The sequence below is a fragment of the Vespa velutina genome, chromosome 3 (assembly GCF_912470025.1).
Source record: "Vespa velutina chromosome 3, iVesVel2.1, whole genome shotgun sequence".
Classification (NCBI taxonomy): Eukaryota; Metazoa; Arthropoda; class Insecta; order Hymenoptera; family Vespidae; genus Vespa; species Vespa velutina.
Window position 1 is genome coordinate 10,701,001 of NC_062190.1, and position 22,252 is coordinate 10,723,252.

The 22,252-nt window shown below is 30.5% G+C and overlaps 1 protein-coding gene across 2 annotated transcripts in view; it reads left to right on the plus strand.

Annotated features, from left to right (window-relative positions):
* The window catches only part of LOC124947711, a 63,526-nt gene that overhangs the window by 39,064 nt on the left and 2,210 nt on the right, over nucleotides 1–22,252 (plus strand). The window contains exons 10-13 of one of the 2 annotated variants that reach the window (XM_047490240.1): nucleotides 7,508–7,633; nucleotides 9,714–9,941; nucleotides 11,502–11,753; nucleotides 17,872–18,002. In XM_047490240.1, the coding sequence (XP_047346196.1) occupies nucleotides 7,508–7,633; nucleotides 9,714–9,941; nucleotides 11,502–11,753; nucleotides 17,872–18,002 (737 nt within the window). The remainder of the gene's footprint in view (nucleotides 1–7,507; nucleotides 7,634–9,713; nucleotides 9,942–11,501; nucleotides 11,754–17,871; nucleotides 18,003–22,252) is intronic. The other variant, XM_047490241.1, reaches the window with a different exon arrangement.

The window sequence follows — 22,252 nt, forward strand, 5'->3', positions numbered from 1 at the left end:
ATCTTTCTTTTGCTTTTGTTTTTGAGTTTGTTGTTTCTGTTCCTCGTTTTTCTTTATCTTTTTTTTTTTCTTTTTTTTTGTTTTTCTTCTTTAATTTGCTCTCCTCTCATTTTCTACGATTATTCTCGTACGAAATAATGAATAATAATGAGAATGTGATAATTCATACTGTTTGATCGACAGTTCCGCTTTGTTCTTTTTAATTCTTTTTTTACTTTTTTTTTCACTCTTGTAAAAATTGGAAAAAAAATTCGCTTCGATAAGATTTTTACTAAAGTTTTCTCTTGTCTTACATTCGTCCGTTTGACATTGCTTTTTTTTTGTTTTTTTTTTTTTTTTGTTTTGAATCACACGTTGCGAGACAGGACGTCGCAATAAAATGAGGGGAAAAAAAGAAAGAGAGAGAGAGAGAGAGAGAGAGAGAGAGATAAACAGTCAGGCGACATATACGAAAATGCTTTTCTAATCCGCGAATACTATCTAAACCAGAGAGAGAGATAGATAGAGAGAGACAGATAGATAGAGAGAGAAAGAGAGATGCATTCTCGTCTTTAATATTTACCGTCTAGACGGTTAACGTCATTCCCGACAACAAGAACGAGAAGCTTTTACAGGAGATGAAAGAACCTCATTCGAGATGATGACGATTCTCTTTGTCTCTCTCTCTCTCTCTTTCTCTCTCGCCCTCTTTCTCTCCGCCTATCTCTATATCTATCTCTATTTCTCATATTAATATGTTCAAGATCTCACGTTTCTGCCATTTTGAATTCTCACTCGATGTCTTCCTGTCACGTCTTAGAGTTGAGAAACTCATGATAAGTTTGACATCAAAAGCTGCGACTTCCAACCAACCGATCGTCATAGTCATCGAATTTTCCTTAACTTCTGATAAGTTAATATGAAATTCGTATGATTTCGTGTCGTACGTGTCGCTTCTCTTTTTTTTTCTCTTCCATTTTGCTTTATTTTTTTGGTCCTTTCCTTTCTTTTTCTTTTTGTTTTTGTTTTTCAGTTTTTTAGTTTTCTAGTTCTTTTTTTCTTTTCTTTTTTTTTTTTTTTGTTTTATATAGCTGGAACGCTAACAGACAAATAGCAATATACGTAGGGAAAGTTATTGTCGTCATTTCCTTTTCCCTTTTATCTTTTTTTATTTTTATTTTTTTTTTGCCTCGGTAACAAAGGAAGAGAGAGAGAGTGAGAGAGAGAGAGAGAGAGAGAGAGAGGAAGGGAGGAAGAAAGAGAATAAAAAATATTCGTTCGCACGAGATAAAAGGTCCTAGCTTGTGTGTATTTTTAGGGACTCGCGAGAGAACGAATTGTTTTAACGGTGAAATCCTTGTTTTCTTTTTATCTCTCCTTTCCCGGAGTCTCTCGAGAATCAACAACCGAGTGATGCTCGATTCGCTGAAGAAACAATACTGTAAAAAAATAAGAGAGGCAAGGGAAAGGAAAAGGAAAGAGAGAGAGAGAGAGAGAGAGAGAGAGAGAGAGAAAAATCTATTACATTAATACATATTTATAATAAATGTAACACGGATTAAAAAAATTTATTATACTCCAAACAAGTTAAATCGATGATTTGTGTAAAGACGTTAACTGTATCTTCAGAAATAAAACAATTGTCAATAAATAAATTGAGTATTAGATTGAGATAATAAAAAAAAAAAAAAAAAAAAAAAAAAAAAAAAAAAAATATAAAAAAGAAAGAACGAAGAATAAGAAAGTCTCGACGTAGTCTACGACTATGTGATGTCTATTAAATAATTGCCGGGGGGAAAAAGAAGGAAAAAGAAAGAGGGACGATAAGGAGGGAAAGGGTTATTATCTTAAAAAAAAAAAAAAAAGGTAACAATAGCAGTTGAAAATGTAGAATTAAATTAAGATAAACAATATAAAAAAAGAAATAGGAAAATGTTACTCTTTATTAAATAATTGCAGTACTCAATAAAAAGGAAAGAGAGAAAGAGAGAGAGAGAAAGAGAGAGAGAGAGAGAGAGAGAGAGAAGGATTTTCGTTGAAGAATTGAAATGATTGAAATATATAATTCGAATGTACATGAGGATAAAAATAAAAAATACAAAAGTAAATATATTTTGTTATTCTACGACAATGTGCTGTGTAATAAATAATTGCAGAATAAAAAAAAAAAAAAGAAGAAGAGAGAGGGAGAGAGAAGGGAGAAGGATTTTCTTAAGAAATAAAATGATTACAATTAGAAATTCAAAGTTAAATTAAGTTATAAAAAGAATAAGAAATTTTCATTATTCCATGACAATGTGCTGTGTATTAAATAATTACAGAACGATAAAAAAAGAAAAAAAAATAGAGAGAGAGAGAGAAAAAGTCAGAGAAACTTAAGAACTATCTCAAAAGAAATAAAATGATTACGATAGAAAATACAGAGTTATATATTAAGATAAAAGAGAACAAAGAAAAGAAAAGAAAAAAAAAATAGAAAAAGAAAAAAAGAAAGAAAGGAAGAAAAGAAAAAAAAGTACAAAAATAAATAAATACCATTAGTTTACGACAACTTGCTCTGTGCCGTATAAAAATGAAATAAAGATAGACATAGAGAGAGAGAGAGAGAGAGAGAGAGAGAGAGAGAGAGAGAGAGAGAGAGAAGAGGATTATCTTAAGAAATAAAATGATTACCATAGAAAATGTAGAGTTAAATAAAGCTATATAAAAAGAAAAATTTCTTTATTCTACGACACAAAATGTGCTGTGTATTAAATAATTGTAGAAGAAAGAAAAAGAGAGGGAGAGAGAGAGAGAGAGAGAGAGAGAGAGAGAGAAAGGAAGAGGAAAAGGGAGAAAAGGGAAAAAGGAGTCCTTTAAAAATTTGAAAAGTTAAAGGGGTGGGAGAGCCGTTAAAAGCTATTGTCCCTCGCAAGGGACACTAGCTTGTACGGTATAATATCCTTTAACGCACCCGACGGAGTAGTTGAACTTTTTCTTTTCTCTCGAATAAGCGACTCGAACTATAGCAGTCATGTGTTCTCTTATATATACCGTATATACATTTGAACGACAACGGCAACGACAATGACGAGGACAACGAGGATCAGGATAAAGAGAACGAGGAAAAGGACGAAGAGGGTAAAAGCTCTCAGCGAAAATTTAAATGTCCCCGAGAAACTCGTTAAACTAATAAGAATCCCGCCGCTTAAGCCAACGGGTCCAGTTTGTTCAACGACGAAGAATAATTACGTTGCTCTCGCGACAACACGAAACAACCAGCCAGCAGGTTTCTCTTCCGCTCTAATTACGCAACAATTACGTTGGCTAATTAGACGACTATGCGTGTTCACGACGATGTCCCCACGACTCTCCCCATTTCATTCATCAACTCGGTCAAATAATTTATTTTTGAAAAATGACAGTCATTGGATCATTCTATTTTTTCTTTATTTCATTCTCATTATTCTTACCCGTATCTTTTTCTTTCATTTATTCGTTCAATTCGTTCTTAGATCAATCACATTTTTATTATATCATGAATGCCGGCTAATTAACGATATAATCGAATAATCGAACATGTTCTATATAATTATCATTTTAAAAATAGGAGAAGAAAATGATGAAGAAATATTTTCTTAGATTTATTGAGAGAGAGAGTCTCATACCTACACGTATATTAAATAAATACGTGTTGTAATAAAAATATGAAAATATAATTCAATGGACATGTTCGTTGTTCGATGTTTACATTGCATATACATATACATATACATATACATACACACACACATATATATATTTACTTTGCGTAAATATATCGATTTTCTTCTCTATCTTTTTTTTATTCCTTTTTTATATTTCTTTTTTACTTTTCAATGATATCTCTTCGATATAAAAAAAGAAAAAAAAAAATACTTCGATATAAACGCACATCGATCTGTTTTCAACGTTCGTACGTGTTAAAAAAAAAAAAAAAAGAAAGAGAAAAAAATGGAAAAGGAAAAAACAACGAGAAAAAAATAATAATAACAATAAAAAAAGAAAAGAAAAAAAAAAAGAAGAAGAAGAAGAAGAAACCTAGAATAAACATGACATAGAATATACATCGTAGAATGTTTGTTCATTTAATAAAATAAAAATTTTTTATTTTACATTTAGAATATTATATCGTACGATTTAAATATTTTCGCGATATGTCAGAAATAAGCTCTTATGTTGTGCGATTGTTAAAGAAAAGAAAAGAAAAGAAAAGGAAAAAAAAGAAAACCAGGAAAAAAGTAAAAAAAAAAAAAAAAAGAAGAAATACAAATTTTAAATACCATATCGTATGTACGCTTGTACATGATCCGATTAACTAATTCCCTAACTAGTATGATACACCATGAGAGCAATCTCGTCTATCGTGTATATGGATTTTATTTAAATATGAAGTTAGAATCGCCGACGTTATTCCAAATTTCGACGGTATGTATTTAATTATTATTGAATTTCGCGCTTACGCCGTTGCGCGTGATAAATTTTGTAAAAGGATTAGAAATATATCAAGTTAATTGGAACGACGTGTTTACGTTCATAATAAATAATCATAATCTCTAACGGATTATCTTTGATCGATCTCTCGTCCATTTGGTTGCGTTCATACATAATATTCCAACATATACATACATAAAACATGTCTATGTATGTATGTATCTATGTATATATATATATATATATATACATATATTATTTTATGTGATATAATATTTGATTTAAATTATGCTTAAATCATGATTTCTATAATACATCACGTAAACAAAAGGATATTAATATGTAAAATAATATCATTCGTAATAGAATATTACACGAACGAATAGTACTGAAAATGTGCTCTTATCAAAAACAACAACAACAACAACACAATAACAACAACGACAACGACAACGACAACGACAACAAACAATAAAATTACAATATAATGTATCATTCTCATAATTATTCTTATAGTTATACTATTATCAAAAAAAAAAAAAAGAGAAAAAAAAAATAAATAAAATGAAAAAGAAAGAAAAAGTAACAAGAAAATAAGAAAGAAAAAAAGGAAAAGAAAAAGAAACATTGAAACAAATATAAATTATCGTAATTATTGTTATTATATATTATTGTTATTATATATATTTCGTAAATGCACACACATACACATATATGCACAGATAGTGTTTGATGACATTAAAAATACTTACTAAAAATATAATTGAAAATTTCGTATAAGAACACTATTAGTTTTTATAGGGATGTCGTTATCGCGAGAATACTTTTTATTATGTACGTAGATATATATATATATATATATATATATATACATACGTATGTACGAACTCTCTCTCTCTCTCTCTCTTTTTCTGTACATATGTATGTAGATATATATATATATATATTATTGAGCGTTTGCAGGCACGTGTATGGACATTTATACACGCGTCATACGTCCGTGATAGGCTCATCGTGAAAGCGACGGAAGTCGAGTACTCTCTGGACATCATTGAAAGTGCTCGAGGCAATCGCAATCTGGCCGACCCTTGTGCGTCTATTTCGGTCAATTTAACGCCATCGCGTGGACAATTGAAGCGGCGAGACGGTATCGGTGGTGCAAAAGAATACGAGATCAGCCGCGAGGCTATCGTATACGTGTTCTTTTATACAGTATCCCTCTAATCATTTCATTCTCTCTCTCTCTCTCTCTCTCTCTCTCTTTCTTTCTTTCTTTCTCTCTTTCACTCTCTCTCCCTATATATATATTCTCTCTCTCTCTCTCTCTCTCTCTCTCTTTCTCTCTCTCTCTGTATATATATATATATTTTCAATTTCTTTTTTGTTAGGTTGGTGCAAGAATAATTATATATTATCAATAAATCAATAATCATATATCAATAATAAATATTATCAATATTTATAATTATCATTTATATATACATATATATATTTATAATAAAAAATTTAGAAATATATTATATTAATATATTTATATTAATTCTAGTTGTGCACACTAGAAAATAATTTCAAATCCTTTGAACGGCTGTTATTTATACAGAATGATTAATTTTGATTTCCATGAAAAATATAATATATTCTTTGAAGTCTCGGACATAATAATCAATAAGTTTGAAAGCGTATTACCGATTATGTCATTAAAAAAAAAAAAAAAGAAAAAAAAAAAAAAAAGAAAAATCATGAATCGTGTAACGCGCAAATTCTTTTTAATTGAGGTCATAGTTGAATCTGAGATATTCTATATCCCATAACATATATAAATTAATATTAATATTGATATATAATAGTATGATCTGTACAATATTTTTTTTTTTTTTTTTTTTTTTTTTGGAAATAAATAATCTTTCTCAAGGTGTTAAACAAATAGAAAATCTTCTATGAACGTGAGTTTGAAAATGTTAGAATGATTCTTGTGTTACAATGATTCAAAGTTTTTTTTGCAATGACTGTCAGAATCGTAAGAAATTATCACGTCGAATTGTGTAAGTGTTATGGGCAATTTTTTTTTATTTCTTTTTTTATTTTTTTTTCATATAAGGAATGTTATTCATTTTTAAATTAAAGGAACATTAAAGGAATTACGAGGGGAATTCGAGGGGGTAAAAAAAAAAAAAGCTAAGCGATTTAAACGAGAATTTGCGCGATATTATTAGTTCGTAATTATTTAGAAATGATATTTAATGGCAAACTCGATCGTACGATCCATTTTTCTTTTTTTTTTTTTAGTTTCCTTCCTTTTACAAAAGATAAATATTAAGTGTTGTATCTATCGAATGGAATAACAATCATACAATGTATGAAATAAAAATTTTAGATTATAACCTAAATTATTTTTTTTCTTCTTTCCTTTTTCTCTTCTTTTTTTGTTTTGTTTTGATTTTTGAATCTTTTTCTTTTTCTTTTCTTTTTTACTTTTTTTCTTTTTTTTTTTTCTTTTTTCTCTCTAAGAGACCACGAGAAAAATCGCGCGCCTTCTCTTCGTATCATTTTTTTCTTTCTTTTTTCTTTTTTTTTTTTTGCCGTAACAGAAACACGTAATTAAAAGTATTTAATTAATTTAATTAACGAATGGTTATATTCATCTTTCGGGATGAGTACGTTCTGGGCGGCAAAAGAAAAAGAAAAAAAAAAAGGAAGAAAAAAAAAAAGGAAAAAGAAAGAAAGCTCATTAAGCCGATGGAAAATGAAATTCTCGTTCGAAGGAATTGGGAACAACTTCGAATCTGATTGTTGTTTTATTTTATTCGTTGAATTTGATCTGTTGTATGAATGAAAAAGTAATGAAAAAAAAAAAAAAAAAATATATATATATAATGTATCGATTTGAGGAGATTCAATCGATACTTTGGATTGTACAAAAATTCCAATTTAAATATATTTTGCTATAATATATATACATACATACATACATACGTACATGTATACATGCATACATACATGAATATATAACATATATAGATGTTTTTTAATATATTTCTACTAAGATAAATATCCTTGACGTGTTCGATGTTTTCAGATATCGATGAGTGTTCTATTGAGAATGGGGGATGTAAGGAGGTATGCGAAAACACAGACGGAAGTTTTTTCTGTGCTTGCGACGGCGACGAAAAAGCTCTCTCGTCTGACGGAAAGACTTGCATGGGTAAGTTTCTATCTATCTCTTTGTCTCTCTTTCTCTCTTTCTCTTACTCTTATTCTTCCTCCCTTTCTCTCTCTCTCTCTCTCTCTCTCTTCCTGTCTCTCTTACTCTTTCTCTCTTTTTTTATCTCACAGAAATTCATTCTTTCACTCAGTCATTCACTCTCACGCTCGTTCACTCACCAATTCCTTCAACAATTTTCTTCTCCCTCGAATATGATTTCCACTTTCGTTTGACACGAAAAGGAAGGATTGGAAGGGGTTGTTCGAAGGTATGAGCGTGGAAAGGGGTGTACAGAGAGAGAGAGACAGAGAGAGAGAGAGAGAGAGAGAGAGAGAGAGAACATAGTAGAAACCCATACATCACTCGAGTCTAGAAATACTATAATATACGACGCTGACGTAAGAAGGAGGAGGGGGAGGAGAGGGAAAGAATAAGAAGAGGGGACGTTGTGAATGGTGGAGAAAGGTGAGAAGGAAAGCATAGTTAGACTGTGAGAGAAAATATTTTTCCTTTCTCTTTCTCCATCTCTCTCTCTCTCTCTCTCCCTTTTCTCTCCGTTTTCTCTTTTTTCTTTCTCTTTTTCTTTCTGGATTGAGTATGTACATCATATAATAACGTATCGCGAATAAATTTTCTTACAAGGTTCGTTTGATAAACGACGTTCGTGCTTTTACGACGAATACGCATGGTACCGTGATCGAACTCGTATAATCTAGAGATACAATATCCCCGGGGCAGTGATAAATTTTGTATTGCTACATTTAATCGATGCTTTTGATTCCTTTATGCATATATATATATATATTTTTTTTTTTTCTATATATGTGTGTATATATACATATACATATGTATTTTTATATATATGTGTATAAATATATATTATGTGTATATATATATATATTTTTTTTTTATATATATATGTGTATATATATGTACTTTTATATATATGTGTATAAATATATATTATGTGTATATATGTATATTTTTATATATATATATATATATATATATATATATATGTATATATATATCTCTTTCTTTGTTTCTTACTCTTTCAATTTCAATATATCTGTATGCCTTTGAGTTCCTCTCGCTCTAATCGTTATCATTGTCAAAGCTCTCTTTGATTTCTACATAAATGTAATGAATGGTATTACATATTGTCAAGTTTTAACAAATATATATATCAATTATTGAATTTCATTACGAATTATATAATATATTCATTTGTAATCTATCTTCGTTCAAGAGGATGAAAGAGAAAAGAGAGAAAGAAGAAAACAAGAAAATAGATGAAGAAAAAATCTATTAATAATTTTCTGATGATTTGATGCACCATCCAAAAAGAAAAGATTTGCGATTGATATTAAAGATCATTGATTGATAAATGTATTGAATGCTTTGACTCTATATCTATTTGATATAGAAATGATTGGAGTATGGTGAATCATAACCGATGAATATGTTCGATCACTATTCATAGAGCGAGTAACGTGAGATGGGAATAGAGAAATGGAAATGGAGAGATTCAGTAGTGGAAAACGATGTTCCATTCGGATTGAACAGAAATTTGGACGAATAAAAAATGGGCAATAAATAATATTTCAAAAAAGTATTTAATATTTTGTCAAAATACGTATTACACATTTAAAAGGCATTTGTTGAATTTAAAGGGGAAAAAAAAGAAGAGAAAAAAAAAAAGGAACGGACGAGAAAAAATTAATTACGTATTTCTTTTGAATATTGACACGTTCATAATTTTTGTTTCCAATTAGCTACAGATATATATATTTATATATATACACACACACACATATATAAATATATATATATATATATATAATCTCAATAAAAAAAATAGGTGTATTGATTATTCGTGATATGAAAGAAAAAAGAAAAAAGTAAATTGACGTGCCAATTGTATGATGTGCCAATCAAATATCAGATAAATCTGTAAAAAAGAAAGGAAAAAAAAAAAAAAAAAGAAATTTGTTTCGTAAATTCGATTTCCCCATGTGAGATAATCTAATTTTTCGGTGAAGAACGTGACACCCTGTATCATTTTATCCTTTCTTCGCAGATATAGACAACGTCGTATGTCCTCCTTTAAATCCTGCGGGAAGAGGTTATCTAATGTGTTCCCGTATGGCCGCACCAAAGTCCTGGCGAGGTAGACGTAAGATCACTAATCGACCTGGAACTAAATGTTTCCTCAAATGTCCCCATGGTTATCAGCTTCATGGGGAATACGAACTTACGTGCCAATCGGATGGCACATGGGACGGTCCAAAACACGGGGAATGCGTTAGTGAGTAACTATTTTCCTTTTTATATTTTCACCATCAATACTCTTCTTTTCTTACGCTTTCTTTTTATTTTCTTTTAATTTTTTTCTTTCTTCCTTTCTTTCTTCCTTTTCTTTTCTTTCTTTTTTTTTTTTTTTTTTTTAATCCCTTCTTTCAGTTTATATCAAGCATGCAATATTACAGAATACGTATAGAAACGTATGCACATGCAAATGCATACACAACTATTGTATATGGTTCATTGTCCATTGTATGAAAAAAAAAAAAAAAAAAAAAAAGAAAAAAAAAGAAAAAAAAAAAGAAAGAAAGAAAGAAAGAAACAGAAATGAACGAAGAAGATGGTGGAAGTCATTCGAACGAAAACAATTGCTATTAAAATTTTACAAATGTTTTTTCGATATGGTACGAAGATGCGTCCCTGCTCCTCCTCCCATAGATATTGTTAGTTAAAAATGAGTATTCAAAAAAAAAAAAAAAAAAGAAAAAAACAAGAAAAAAAATCGATGAATTCTTGTTTCCTCTCTTTTTTCTTTCCTTTTGTTTGTTCATTTTTGCTTTTCTTTTTTTTTTTTTTCTTTATTTTTTCGTCGTTTGTTTGAATTGCTCCCTGCCCCCTTCTTGTTTTGCCCTTATTTTTTTGTCATATCGATGCACAAACACGCACGTGCACGCGTGAAAGCGCTCACATACGCACAATATGCACACACAATCACACAATACACACGCATACAATATATGTATATATATATACACACCCGATATCACACAGTTTACAGAAACGTTACGCGATACCTATTCTGGATCGAGTTAGCCACGGTCAGCGTGTAGTCATAGCCGGCGTTGCATACGAAAATAATCGACGACACAAGGCCGAGCGATATTAAATTTTTATCATGGATCGTGTCATCCAGATGCAAGCGGTCGACGCTATCGAAAAATAGAAAATGTTCGACGTCGAGGCAATTTCCTCTTTTTTCTGACTCTACTTCCTCTTTTTCTCTCTCTCTCTCTCTCTCTCTCTCTCTCTCTCTCTCTCTCTCTCTCACTATCTCTCTCTCTCTTTTTCTTTCTCTTACCTTTTTCTCGAATTTCCGTTGTAATAAAATTTCCTGTAACGATTGATCATCTAATTACGTCAATTTTCAAGAATTCGCGATAAAAAATTACACGAGTTTAATACGTAGACACACACTCAGACACACATAAACATATATGTATATATATATATATACCGTCCAAGTACAGATACATTCAATGCTTTTTAAAAATTGATCTATTGATAATTAAATATTTTATATCGTTATACAAACAACAACAACAATAACAACAACAACAACAACAACAATAATAATAATAATACGATTCACCATTATAAAAGTTAAAAAGTAAAAAAATAAAAAGAAAGGGTTAATGGATCTGTTTACAAAATATCATACATGGCACAGGTACGATACTTTTTAATATCTTAAAATGAAATGTTTCAATCTTATCGAATAATTAATCGGAATTGTTACGTGAGATAGATATCATGTATCGTATTTCGATGATTTTATATCTACTAGGATATAGCAAGCCAAGATTGGAATGTCCAAAGGATGTCGTAGCAGAGTTACCACCAGGACGAGACGAAGCTTTCGTGACGTTTGATCAACCTTCGACTGATCTCGATTGGTTTCGTTATGTACGATCGAAACCTTCTTGGGGTACTAGATTGGAAGCCAACTTGAAAATTGGCACACACGAGGTCAACTTTTTCGCAAGACACCCGGTATCGAAGAAACAAGCAAGTTGCGTTTTGCGTATCATCGTAAAAGGTAAAATTCATTTATTTATTCTCATTATTTTTCTTCGTTTAATTATTTATTAAATATTAATTTATTTGATTGAAAAACTGACATGACAAATATTGAAATTTTCTCATCTGTTATAATTAAATGATCGAAAGAAATTTTTCTTTCTTATATAAAAATGATAATTATCTATGAGAAAGATCATCAACGAATAATAATTTATTTATTTATTTATTTATTTATTTATTTATTTATTCGTTCATTATTCATGCTATTACGTTCATTCAATGGACGTAAAATAAATTCTTTCGTTATTATTATCTCTAACGTCTATTATTATTCTTTTTCTTTTGAATTAATATAATAGCCTTGTCTAATTCGTGTTCGCGATTATTATTTCTTTTCTTTTTTTTTTTTTTTTTTTCCTCGGTAATCGATTGGTCACGTTAGTTTTACCAATTATACGGCTAATTCCAATTGGAATTAAACGTTAAGACGTAAGAAAATATAACCAGGATTATTCGAGTTAATTCGAATAAAATTGAGTGCAAAGCGTCGGATAACGAAACGAATTACATATTATCGATAATAATAGTTTAGGATCAAAGGGCGGACTATATATATATATATATATATATATATATATATATATATATATATATATATATAAAAAGAAAAAAGAAAAGAGAGAAAGAAAAAAAAAAGAAAAGAAAACTGATGGTACTTTATGGAATTTTATATATACTTTATTCATACGTTCGTTCTCCATTATTTTATCCAGTTATACGTATCGTACATGCATGCATGCAGACAAAGAAATAATTTTCGAGTCACATTTTGTTGAAGAATAAATGTCTACGCATTGATAGTCAAAAATTTGATGAAATGTTTCTTTTTTCGTGTATAGATACGCACGTATAGAATAATCTTTGGCTCGTTCTGTAAATACACGTAATGAATAAAATTCTAAAAGGGGAAAAAAGAAAAAAAAAGAAAAAAAAAAAGAAAAAGAGCACGAAATGAAAAGAAGAGAAAAAAGTATTTCGTAGTATAATAAAGAGCCAACACATGTGTATTCGAATTTTTTGTAATCTCTCGTTTTAACGAAAGACATATATACGAGTATGTAGATTCTTTTTTCTTTCTTTTTTTCTTTTTTTTTTTTTTCAAATGTACATACAATACATACGTTATAACGTATTATTTCTGATCGATATAAAATCCGCGTCTAAACGGATCCGTTCGAAATAATAATAAAAAAAAAAAAAAAAAAAAAAAAAAAAAAAGAAAAATAAAACATTCCACTCGCTTATCACTACTCTCGAATATCTTCGTTGTTAAAAACTTTCGTTAGATGGGGGGAGAAAAAAAAGTCTGTTGAATGAAAAGAAGAGAGAGAAAGAAAAAAAAAAGAAGAAGAAAAAGAAAAAAAAAAAAGAAAGAAAGAAAGCAAAGAGGATAATTTCGTTGGAAAATAATGAGTCAAGTAATGCGTGTATTCGAATTTTGTGCTATCTATTGTATCAAACGAAGAGACAAGACGTCGACACACGTATATACATAGATTTTCTTTTTTTCTTTTTTTTTTTTTTTTTTTTTTCTTCAATGGACTTTCAATACAACACATTATCGAGATATAAAGTACGATATAAAAAATTTGCGCCTAATTAAAAGGGATACACTTTTACGAAATATTTAGCTCGCTTACGCCACCTCTCGAATATATTTTGTCGTTGAAATCTGTCGTTCAAGAAAGGGGAAAAAAAAGAAAAGAGAAAAAAAGGAGCAGAACAAAAAGGAAAAGAAAGAAAAAAGACGAAAAGAAAAAAAAAAAAAAAAAGAAAGAATCCAACGCAATAAAGACGCCAGCTCTTTTATGTATTCTCGAATTTTTTGTAATATTTCGTCTTCTATTTTTTTTTCCTTTTTTCTTTTTTTTTTTTTAAACGGATTTTCGTTATAACACATTACTTCTCGATCGATATAAAATTCGCGTCTAAAAGGATCGGTTCGAAATAATAAAATATTCAGTTCGCTTTATACCACTCTCGAATATTTTTCGTTGTTGCTATCTCTCGTTCGACGAAAAAAAAAAAAAGTTAAAAAGGAAAAAAAGAAAAGAAAAAAGTGCAGAGAAGGAAGGAAGAAAGAAAGAAAGGCAAGAAAAAAAAAATGAGAAAAAGGGTCGAATGTCATTTTAAAAAGACACTTTTAATATAATAACGTTTACGTCAACTATATCCTCACGGTTCTTATTCGACCGTACATACGTAAGTGGTTTGTAACATGTGCACGAGCGCGCGTGTATGTACGAACGAGCGCATATGTGTACGGGCAGGGTGTCTCCTTAAGACGAAGAATAGAATGCGTGCACCGGTGCATACAACCGTGCCGTGATATGCAAATTCGCGAGGACTCGAGAATAGTAAAGTTACTATGTAAGGGTTGATGTTCATCCTCAAAGAAGAGTCCAACCCCCTTAATCTCGGCCACCGAACGCTTTCAAAAGGATTTAATTAAATGCATTTCTAGAACATGCCTCGGCACAATGCCGGGCAACGAACGAACAAACGATGAAAGGAGGAAGAGGAGGTGGATCAGCTGGGGTGGTGAGTGGGTTGGATTGGGGGGAGGAAGGGGTGGGTGGGAAACGGAGAAGGATTGTTAAAGGAAGGGGAGGGGGGAGAGAAGGTTGGAGGTCGAGGGATGACGAGGGGTAAAGAGGGGAGGGGGATAAGCATTGCTCGACCGCGAATCGGATAATTCGATGAGTCTAAGCAAACGCGCTCGGCCAACTCGACGTGGCCGGATGTTAGATTTCCTCGAGGAATTTCTCCTTCCCTTCCCCCACCCCCTTCTACCCCAACACCACCACCATCGCCACCCCAATCATCCTCTTACCCTTTCGTTCTACCATTCTCGATCTTCTTCTCTCTCTCTCTCTCTCTTTCTCTCTTTATATATATATATATATATATATATATATATATATATATATATATATATCTGCCTGTCGATCCATCTATATCTATCTCTATCTCTTTCGCTATCGTAAAAATATATAACGCCTGGTGTGAGTAGATTTTAAAGTAACATAGATAACTATCGTGAGCTTATAAGAGCTTCAAAAAAAAACTTTTTCTAAAAAATTCTGTTTACACCGCATCAATCCAATCTCTCGATCCAATTATTTCTATGTGTATATATATATGTATTTCGTTACAAGCAAAGAAGAGAATTTTCTCGAAACGTATAAAAAAAAAGGAAAGAGAAAAAATAGGCGCACGAATACTTTCTCTTTTTCTTTTTTTTTTTTTATAAATACCACTAGTAGCTACGAGATAAAGGAAAAAAAAAAAAGAAAAAAAAAAAGAAAAGAAAAGAAAAGAGAAGAAAAAAATGAAGGAGAAAAAAAGGATAAAATGAAAGAGAGAATAACGAATGAAATAAAATGCGAAATAAAAAGGAAAAGAAAAAGGAAAAAGAGAGATGGAAGGGGAGAAGAAGAAAAAGTTACGAACGTTAGGAAGTCTCGAATATTAGAAAAGTGACAGTTGGCTGAATGAATAAGGTTTAAACCGAGTTTATCATCGAGAAGAGGGCAAATAGAATGTGCTTCCTTCTTCGTCTCGCTTTGTATCGTTTCAAAGGGGGCATATAATGTCTATGCTTTGTAACGAGAATGCAAGAGATGCGGTCGACGCATGCAAATTTCCTCTCCCTTTCTATCTATATCTCTTTCTCTCTTTCTCTCTCTCTCTCTCTCTCTCTCTTTCTCTTTCCCTTCCTCTCTTTCAAAGTAGTTACTCTTGGTGAGCTCTGCGATTTAATTAAATACGTCACCGGGTGGATACGGTTCGCCGCAACGAAGACCAGCGATCCTCCTCAAGCTACGATTTAGATAATTCGACGAGTCTAACTAAACGGTCCATTAATTTTCAGTTCTCTCTCTATCTCTCTCTCTCTCTCTTTCTTTCTCTCTTTCTTTTTTTCTTCTTTCTAACACCAGTTAACTATTTTTTTTAAATACTAAATCGATAAAGAAAATCTACTCTTTAATTGTTACACGCACGTTCCCTTATAGAAAAAAAAAAGAAAAAAATAATAATAAATAAGAAAATCTAAATTTTTGAAATAAATACAATGGACGACTTACGGACGCTACGATAATTTCGTTTTAAAACTATCCTTCTCTTATTCGATCGATTAAAATATACGAAGATTCGATTGAACGAACCCATCTACGTTACGAACGACGTTGTTGTTATTTCATTTTGTCACAAATAAAGTTACGATATTGATATTTCCTTAACGAATATACATATCTATTTGTTATCGAAAGATATTATTTTCTATTCGTTGATAATTTTTATTTTTCCTCTATGAAAGAAAGAAAGAAAGAAAGAAAAAAAGAGAGATAAAAAAAAAAATAAATAAAAAGAAAAACAAAATAAAAAAAGAAAACATTCAAGCAATTGCAATGTTTCGATATCCTTAAAATATAAAGCTTCAAAAAATATTATATTAAAGCTTTTCAATAAAAGCTTTTCATAAGCTTTATTTGTGTCGCGTATGTAATACATATACATATACATATACATATATATATATATTTTTTTTTATTATTTTGAAAATAATATTATATTCTCAAAATAATGATATCGTTGTTACGAACGTTTAGATAATTTAAAAATATTTTTTCTCTCAATACGTGATGAATTATTTGGAAAATAAAAAACTTCTACATTGAAATCCTTTTTTTTTTTTTTTTTTTTTTTTTTTTTCTTTATCGGCAAACTAATTCGTACTAACCAATTAAACGTCTCTAAATCCAACATTCGAAAGGGACCAATCACAAACGAAGGAAAGTTTTCGGTGCAACGAGACGAGGAAGCTTTTCCACGCTTCGTTTGATCGTGCCGACGACGAATTTCCACAAAGCCCCTGCGTTGCTACTGCTATTCGTCGTTCCGAGTAGTACGAAAGTTTAAGCGCTAAGGAGCCTCGTTAGAGCCACGAACGAACGGAACGACCGTGATAAGTATGGACCGGTTGCTCACGGCCGTCACGAGATACGCCAAGCGAATTATTATAGTTAGTGTGTGCCCGCGAAAATGAGACTTTTAAAGAAGAAAAAAGCAAAAATGAAAGAGAGAGAGAGAGAGAGAGAGAGAGAGAGAGAGAGAGAGAAATAAAAGATTTCTCTTATTGTACTCGGTTTTGTTTCTTTCTCTTTCTCTTTTTCTTTTTTTTCTTTTTTTCTTCTTCTTTTTTTTTCACTGCGACGTTCTCTTTCGTACGTTAGAAAATATCGTCTATAAAAAATTCCAAAAAGAATTATACTATTATTTCGATATATTGTACAATTGTACTTTCGACGACATTATTTATTTATTTATTTATTTATTTATTTATTTATTTATTTATTTCTCTCTTTTGCATTTTCCAGTTATAAAGCGTGATTCATTATGGTGTCCTACGTCGATCCACTTTTACGTTCAAAATATTTCATTTCGGCGAACTCGCGAATAATATTTTAATGTATCGTATAATGTTTTTTTTTCTTTTTTTTTTTGTTTGTTTGTTTGTTTGTTTTTTTTTTTCTTTTTGATGCATTTCATTTTTCACGATATTATTCATTTATTTATTTATTTTCCGTTTCTTTTTTCGAATTACCCGAGAGTGGTTCTCTACGAATTTACAATGATCCTCTCTTACGTTGAAAATAATTTCGCGTCGACAATTTCGAAAATAATATTCAACGAGGAGAGTAAATTTTTTTTTTTTGTATGACGTCAGATTGATCCTCATCCATGTTAAAAAATAGATATTTACAAATTTGAAGATAATTTTCAAAAGTACGATACGTACAATAATTTCTTCCAATAATTTAACAACAAAGTCACATCGTTTCTATCTTTGAAAATTGATTACGTTTTTGCATATTCGAAAATGATACGCTTTCTTTTCTCTCTCTCTCTCTCTCTCTCTCTCTTTTCAATAATTAATATATTGATATTAATCTCGATGTTAATTTTAATGATATTTTTCTCTTCCCTCTTTTTTTTTCTCATTTTTTTTCTCTTTCTTTTTTTCTTGTTTTTTTTTTTGTTTTTTTTTCTTTTTTTGCTTCGAATTACAGACGGCGAAGCACCAAAAGTAAAAGACTGTCCGAACAATATCGATGTGACCGGGAAAAATGGTACATCGATAACATGGACTGAGCCAATTTTTACGGACAACGTGAAAGTCACGCGGATCAGCAGCAACGAGGTAATGAATTATAAAAAATAATGTTATAGAATAATAATATTATAGATATTATTATTATTATTATTATTCCCATTCTTCTTCTTCTTCTTCTTCTTCTTCTTCTTCGTATTCTTATTATTATTATTATTATTATTATTATTATTATTATTAGTATTGTTATTATTATTATTATTATTATTATTATTATTATTATTATTATTATTATTATCATAAACCGTTGGCCGAGTTTAAGGATGGGTCGTAAGAAGAAAAGTAATATAATTATACGGTTAATAATATGGTGGAACATCGTAAATTTTCTCGATGACATTTAACGAAAATTTATTTCGAATCCTTTAACCGCATTCCAAGGACAAGCCAATTAACGTGGCTAATGAAGATTATCGTTCGCGCCATTTTCGTGAGCGATAAAAATTAATTAAGAATGAACGGAAGGACTAGAATAACGTTAAATGGAACGTTCCAAGTTAATCTCAAAGGACGAAGGAACAAAAGCAAAAAAAAAAGAGAAAATATATATATATATATATATATATATATATATATATATATATATATATATATATATGAAAAAGATCAGAAAAGAATAGAGAGAAGAAAAAGGAAGAGAGAGAGAGAGAGAGAGAGAGATTCGTTGTTGGAAATTTCTTTCTCACACATTTAATTAACCACGACTAGAACGCTTCGCGATATTAATTACACACCAAGATGGTTTACTTTCAAGATGGCGTACTTTCGTATATAGACCAACCTAGTCAAAATGAAGTACACAGTGAGAAAAAGAGAGATAGAGAGATATTAAGAGAGAAAAAGAGAGAGAAAGAGAAAGAGAAAGAGAGAGAGAGAGAGAGAGAGATATTGTTTTACGAAGATGTTCGTTTTATGAATTATATCCTATGACTTCGTGATGCTCGGCAAACGGTATACGCTCAATAATTAATTGTACCGATAAGTACGAATCGATATATGAAAATTATACCTTTTAAAGTCATTAACGTTATATTGCCTCGCGGTAATATTCGTGCTTAATGGCCGATACAATGGCAAGCCAGGCCCTGACAAAGGGCTACGATGCTTCATAAACGTATGCAAATTTTACAATGGTAAATGCCGTTCAAACAACGCCACGCGCTATATATTTACGGTATATATATATATATATATACATACATACATAAATATATACATATATATATATATACACATATAAATGTATGCGTGTGTGTGAACTAACGCGCGCGCGCGCCAGTTATCATAACGTTGTCGCACAAAGGAAACGATATAGAGAGAAGCAAAGCGTAATTTCATCCCCTCCTCTCACACTTTCATTCTCTCTCTCTCTCTCTCTCTCTCTCTCTCTCTCTCTCTCTCTTTATCTCTCTATCTCTCCCTCTTACAAACACACATAGAGAAATCGCATCCAGATTTCACGAATACAAAGTAAATCGCAAAGCGTACATCCCCATTAGTATTTCAAACTATAGTAATAATAATAATAATAATAATAATAATGATAATAATAGTAACAATAATAATAATAATAATAATAATAATAATAATAATAATAATGATTATGATTCGACGTTGTAAATTGCACTGCGATGATAATAATTAATCCATAAATCTTCAAGATTCTTTCCAAAAGAAATTCTCGTTTTCGTTTATTTTTTATTTATTTTTTTTCTTCTCTTTTCTTATTTTTTTTTTTTTGTTTTTTTTTTTGTTTACTTTTTTTTCCGATCGAGAGATTATGCGATATAAATATAATACCGATGGGGATGCGTATCGACGTTAAAAACGTCGTATTTTTACGATTAAAATTTTGTCTTAACGTTTCGTCCGAGTATTTAAACAGATCGAGCAAACGAGAGAAGAAGATAGTATAGTTCTTACCGAAAGATTATTTTTAATCGCGAATAACGCCGTAATATTATTATTGCTTTTTAGATTCTTATACGGGCTTGATGAATTTCATTTCCTAGTGAATTTATACGAATGTATTCTTTCATCGTGATCGAATAAAAAAAAAAAAAAAAAAAAATATATATATATATATATATTATAAAAATGTTACAAACGATGAAAGCGAATGATAAAATTGAGGAAATGCATATAAATGATACATAAAAAATATACGTATATACGTACATATATATTTGGGTCTCTTTTTACATGGTTTATTTTTTTTCTTTTTTAATACCATTCAGAGTTACACGGTTTTCTTAACGCGTTTTATTCACCTTTCAGGCGGCAGCAAAAACGCACGCTGATTAATTCCCAGAAAATGTCACGAAAGTCAGGCGTGTATATTTTTAGCATTCTTTCTTTCTTCTTTTTTCTTCTTCTCCTTTTTTTTTTCCTTTTTCTGTTTTTTCAAAAAAATATCTTCCTTTCATTTCCCTCGACGAATTAATTTTTTTTCCTTCTATGCGTGCTTTTCTTTTCCTTATTTCTCTTCTTTTCCTCTCCTTTTCTTTCTTCTTTTTTTCTTCTTTTTTTTTTCTTTTTGTTTTTTTAACTAAATGCTCTTAATGATTGCATTTTCATATTTTAAATTGCTCTTCGCACGATTCGCACATTTGATTTAACTCAACTCTCATGCATTTTGTAAATTAATTTTTGAACGAATTTTTTTATTCACGCGTTTTGATTCTTTTTTTGTCCTTGTTTTTTTTTGTTTTCTTTTTTTTTCCAATTTTTCATCTTTCATCCATTTTACCCACATTACGCATCCATCATGTAAAAAGAGATCCAAGTGTGTTACGACAAAAAAAGAAAATATATATATATATATATATATACATATATATAATTCGAAATATATTAAAATTATCGGTGAAAGTTCAATATTATATAAGATCGTATTGATCGATGATATGTTTTAATGCATTACCATGTTTCATATCAAAAGTGATCTGAAAAAAAAATATATGTATAAGAAGAAAATATACTCTTTGATAAGAAAAAGGGAGATAGAGAGAAAAAGAGAGAGAGAGAGGGGGGGGGGAGAGAGAGGGGGGAGAGAGAGAGAGAGAGAGAAAAAAATCCGAAGGAAGAAAAATATTCTCAAAAAAAAAAAAAAAAAAAAAAAAGAACAAAAAAAGAAAGAAGAAAAAAGCATCGGCTTGGCCGTATTTTTTGACTTACAAGCGAAACGAGAATTTTCGAGTACTTTAAAAGTGACTCCGGTGAAAGAGAGTTAGAATGTATAGAAGAACTTTACATGCTTTCGATATTTTCCTCGACCGTGGTACGAATCGTTCTGAATTTTATATCGACCGACATGAGTTATGCGTTGAAACACGAATGAAAGCGAAACACCGACGAGTACTCGTTAATAAATTAAACTTCTATCCTTTCTCTCTCTCTCTCTCTCTCTCTCTCTCTCTCTTTGTTTGTCATAGACGCACTCAAACGCACACATGAATACGCACGCATACATATATACTTTTAATAATCAAATGGTTGGAAATTATTTAGATATGTCGTGAATGAAGGTCAGTAATGGAGTTAAAAGAAAAGGAGAAGAAGTAAAAAGGAATAAAATAAATAGAAAGAAACAAATGTTAAGATAAAGTGAAACGTGAGTATGCAGAAAGAAAAAAAAAGAAAGAAAGAAAAAAAAAAAAAAAGGAAGAAAAACCTGAAGCATATTAAATGTGTCGATATGATAAATTTTGTAAGCGAAGAAAAAGAAAAGCAAAGATATATGGAAAGAAGGAAAGAGGGAGATAACATTCGAGGAAATTGAGAGGAAGAGAAAAAAGACAAAAAAGAGAAAAAAAAAAAAAAAAAAGAAGAAAATCGGATAAAGAGGATATGCGAGCGTATCCATACTTTGTAACATTTTCAAAAGGTATGTAGTTAACTAGAGAATAACTTTGTAGACGATGTAAACTACGTAAACTTTGAGAGAGTTAAACTGTATGAACGCCAACGATTCGCAACAATGTTCTTTGAGTAATAGAAGAAGGGAACAACGGCGGCCAATGCAAGGATGGAAACTCTTCGGAGAATCGATATATGTATGCATACTACCTCCCTCTAACTATTTTCCGAATTAGCCTCGTTATCCGAACTTGTCTACGCTAGGTGGTAGATGTGAGTCCGATATATCGATTAGATTCTTCATCATTTGGCACGCAATCCCTAATGCATGTGTCTACCGTACAGAGACTATGATAAACTTCCTTTCGGTTCAATCATGTCTTTATAACGATGATAATAACGACAATAATAATAATATAATA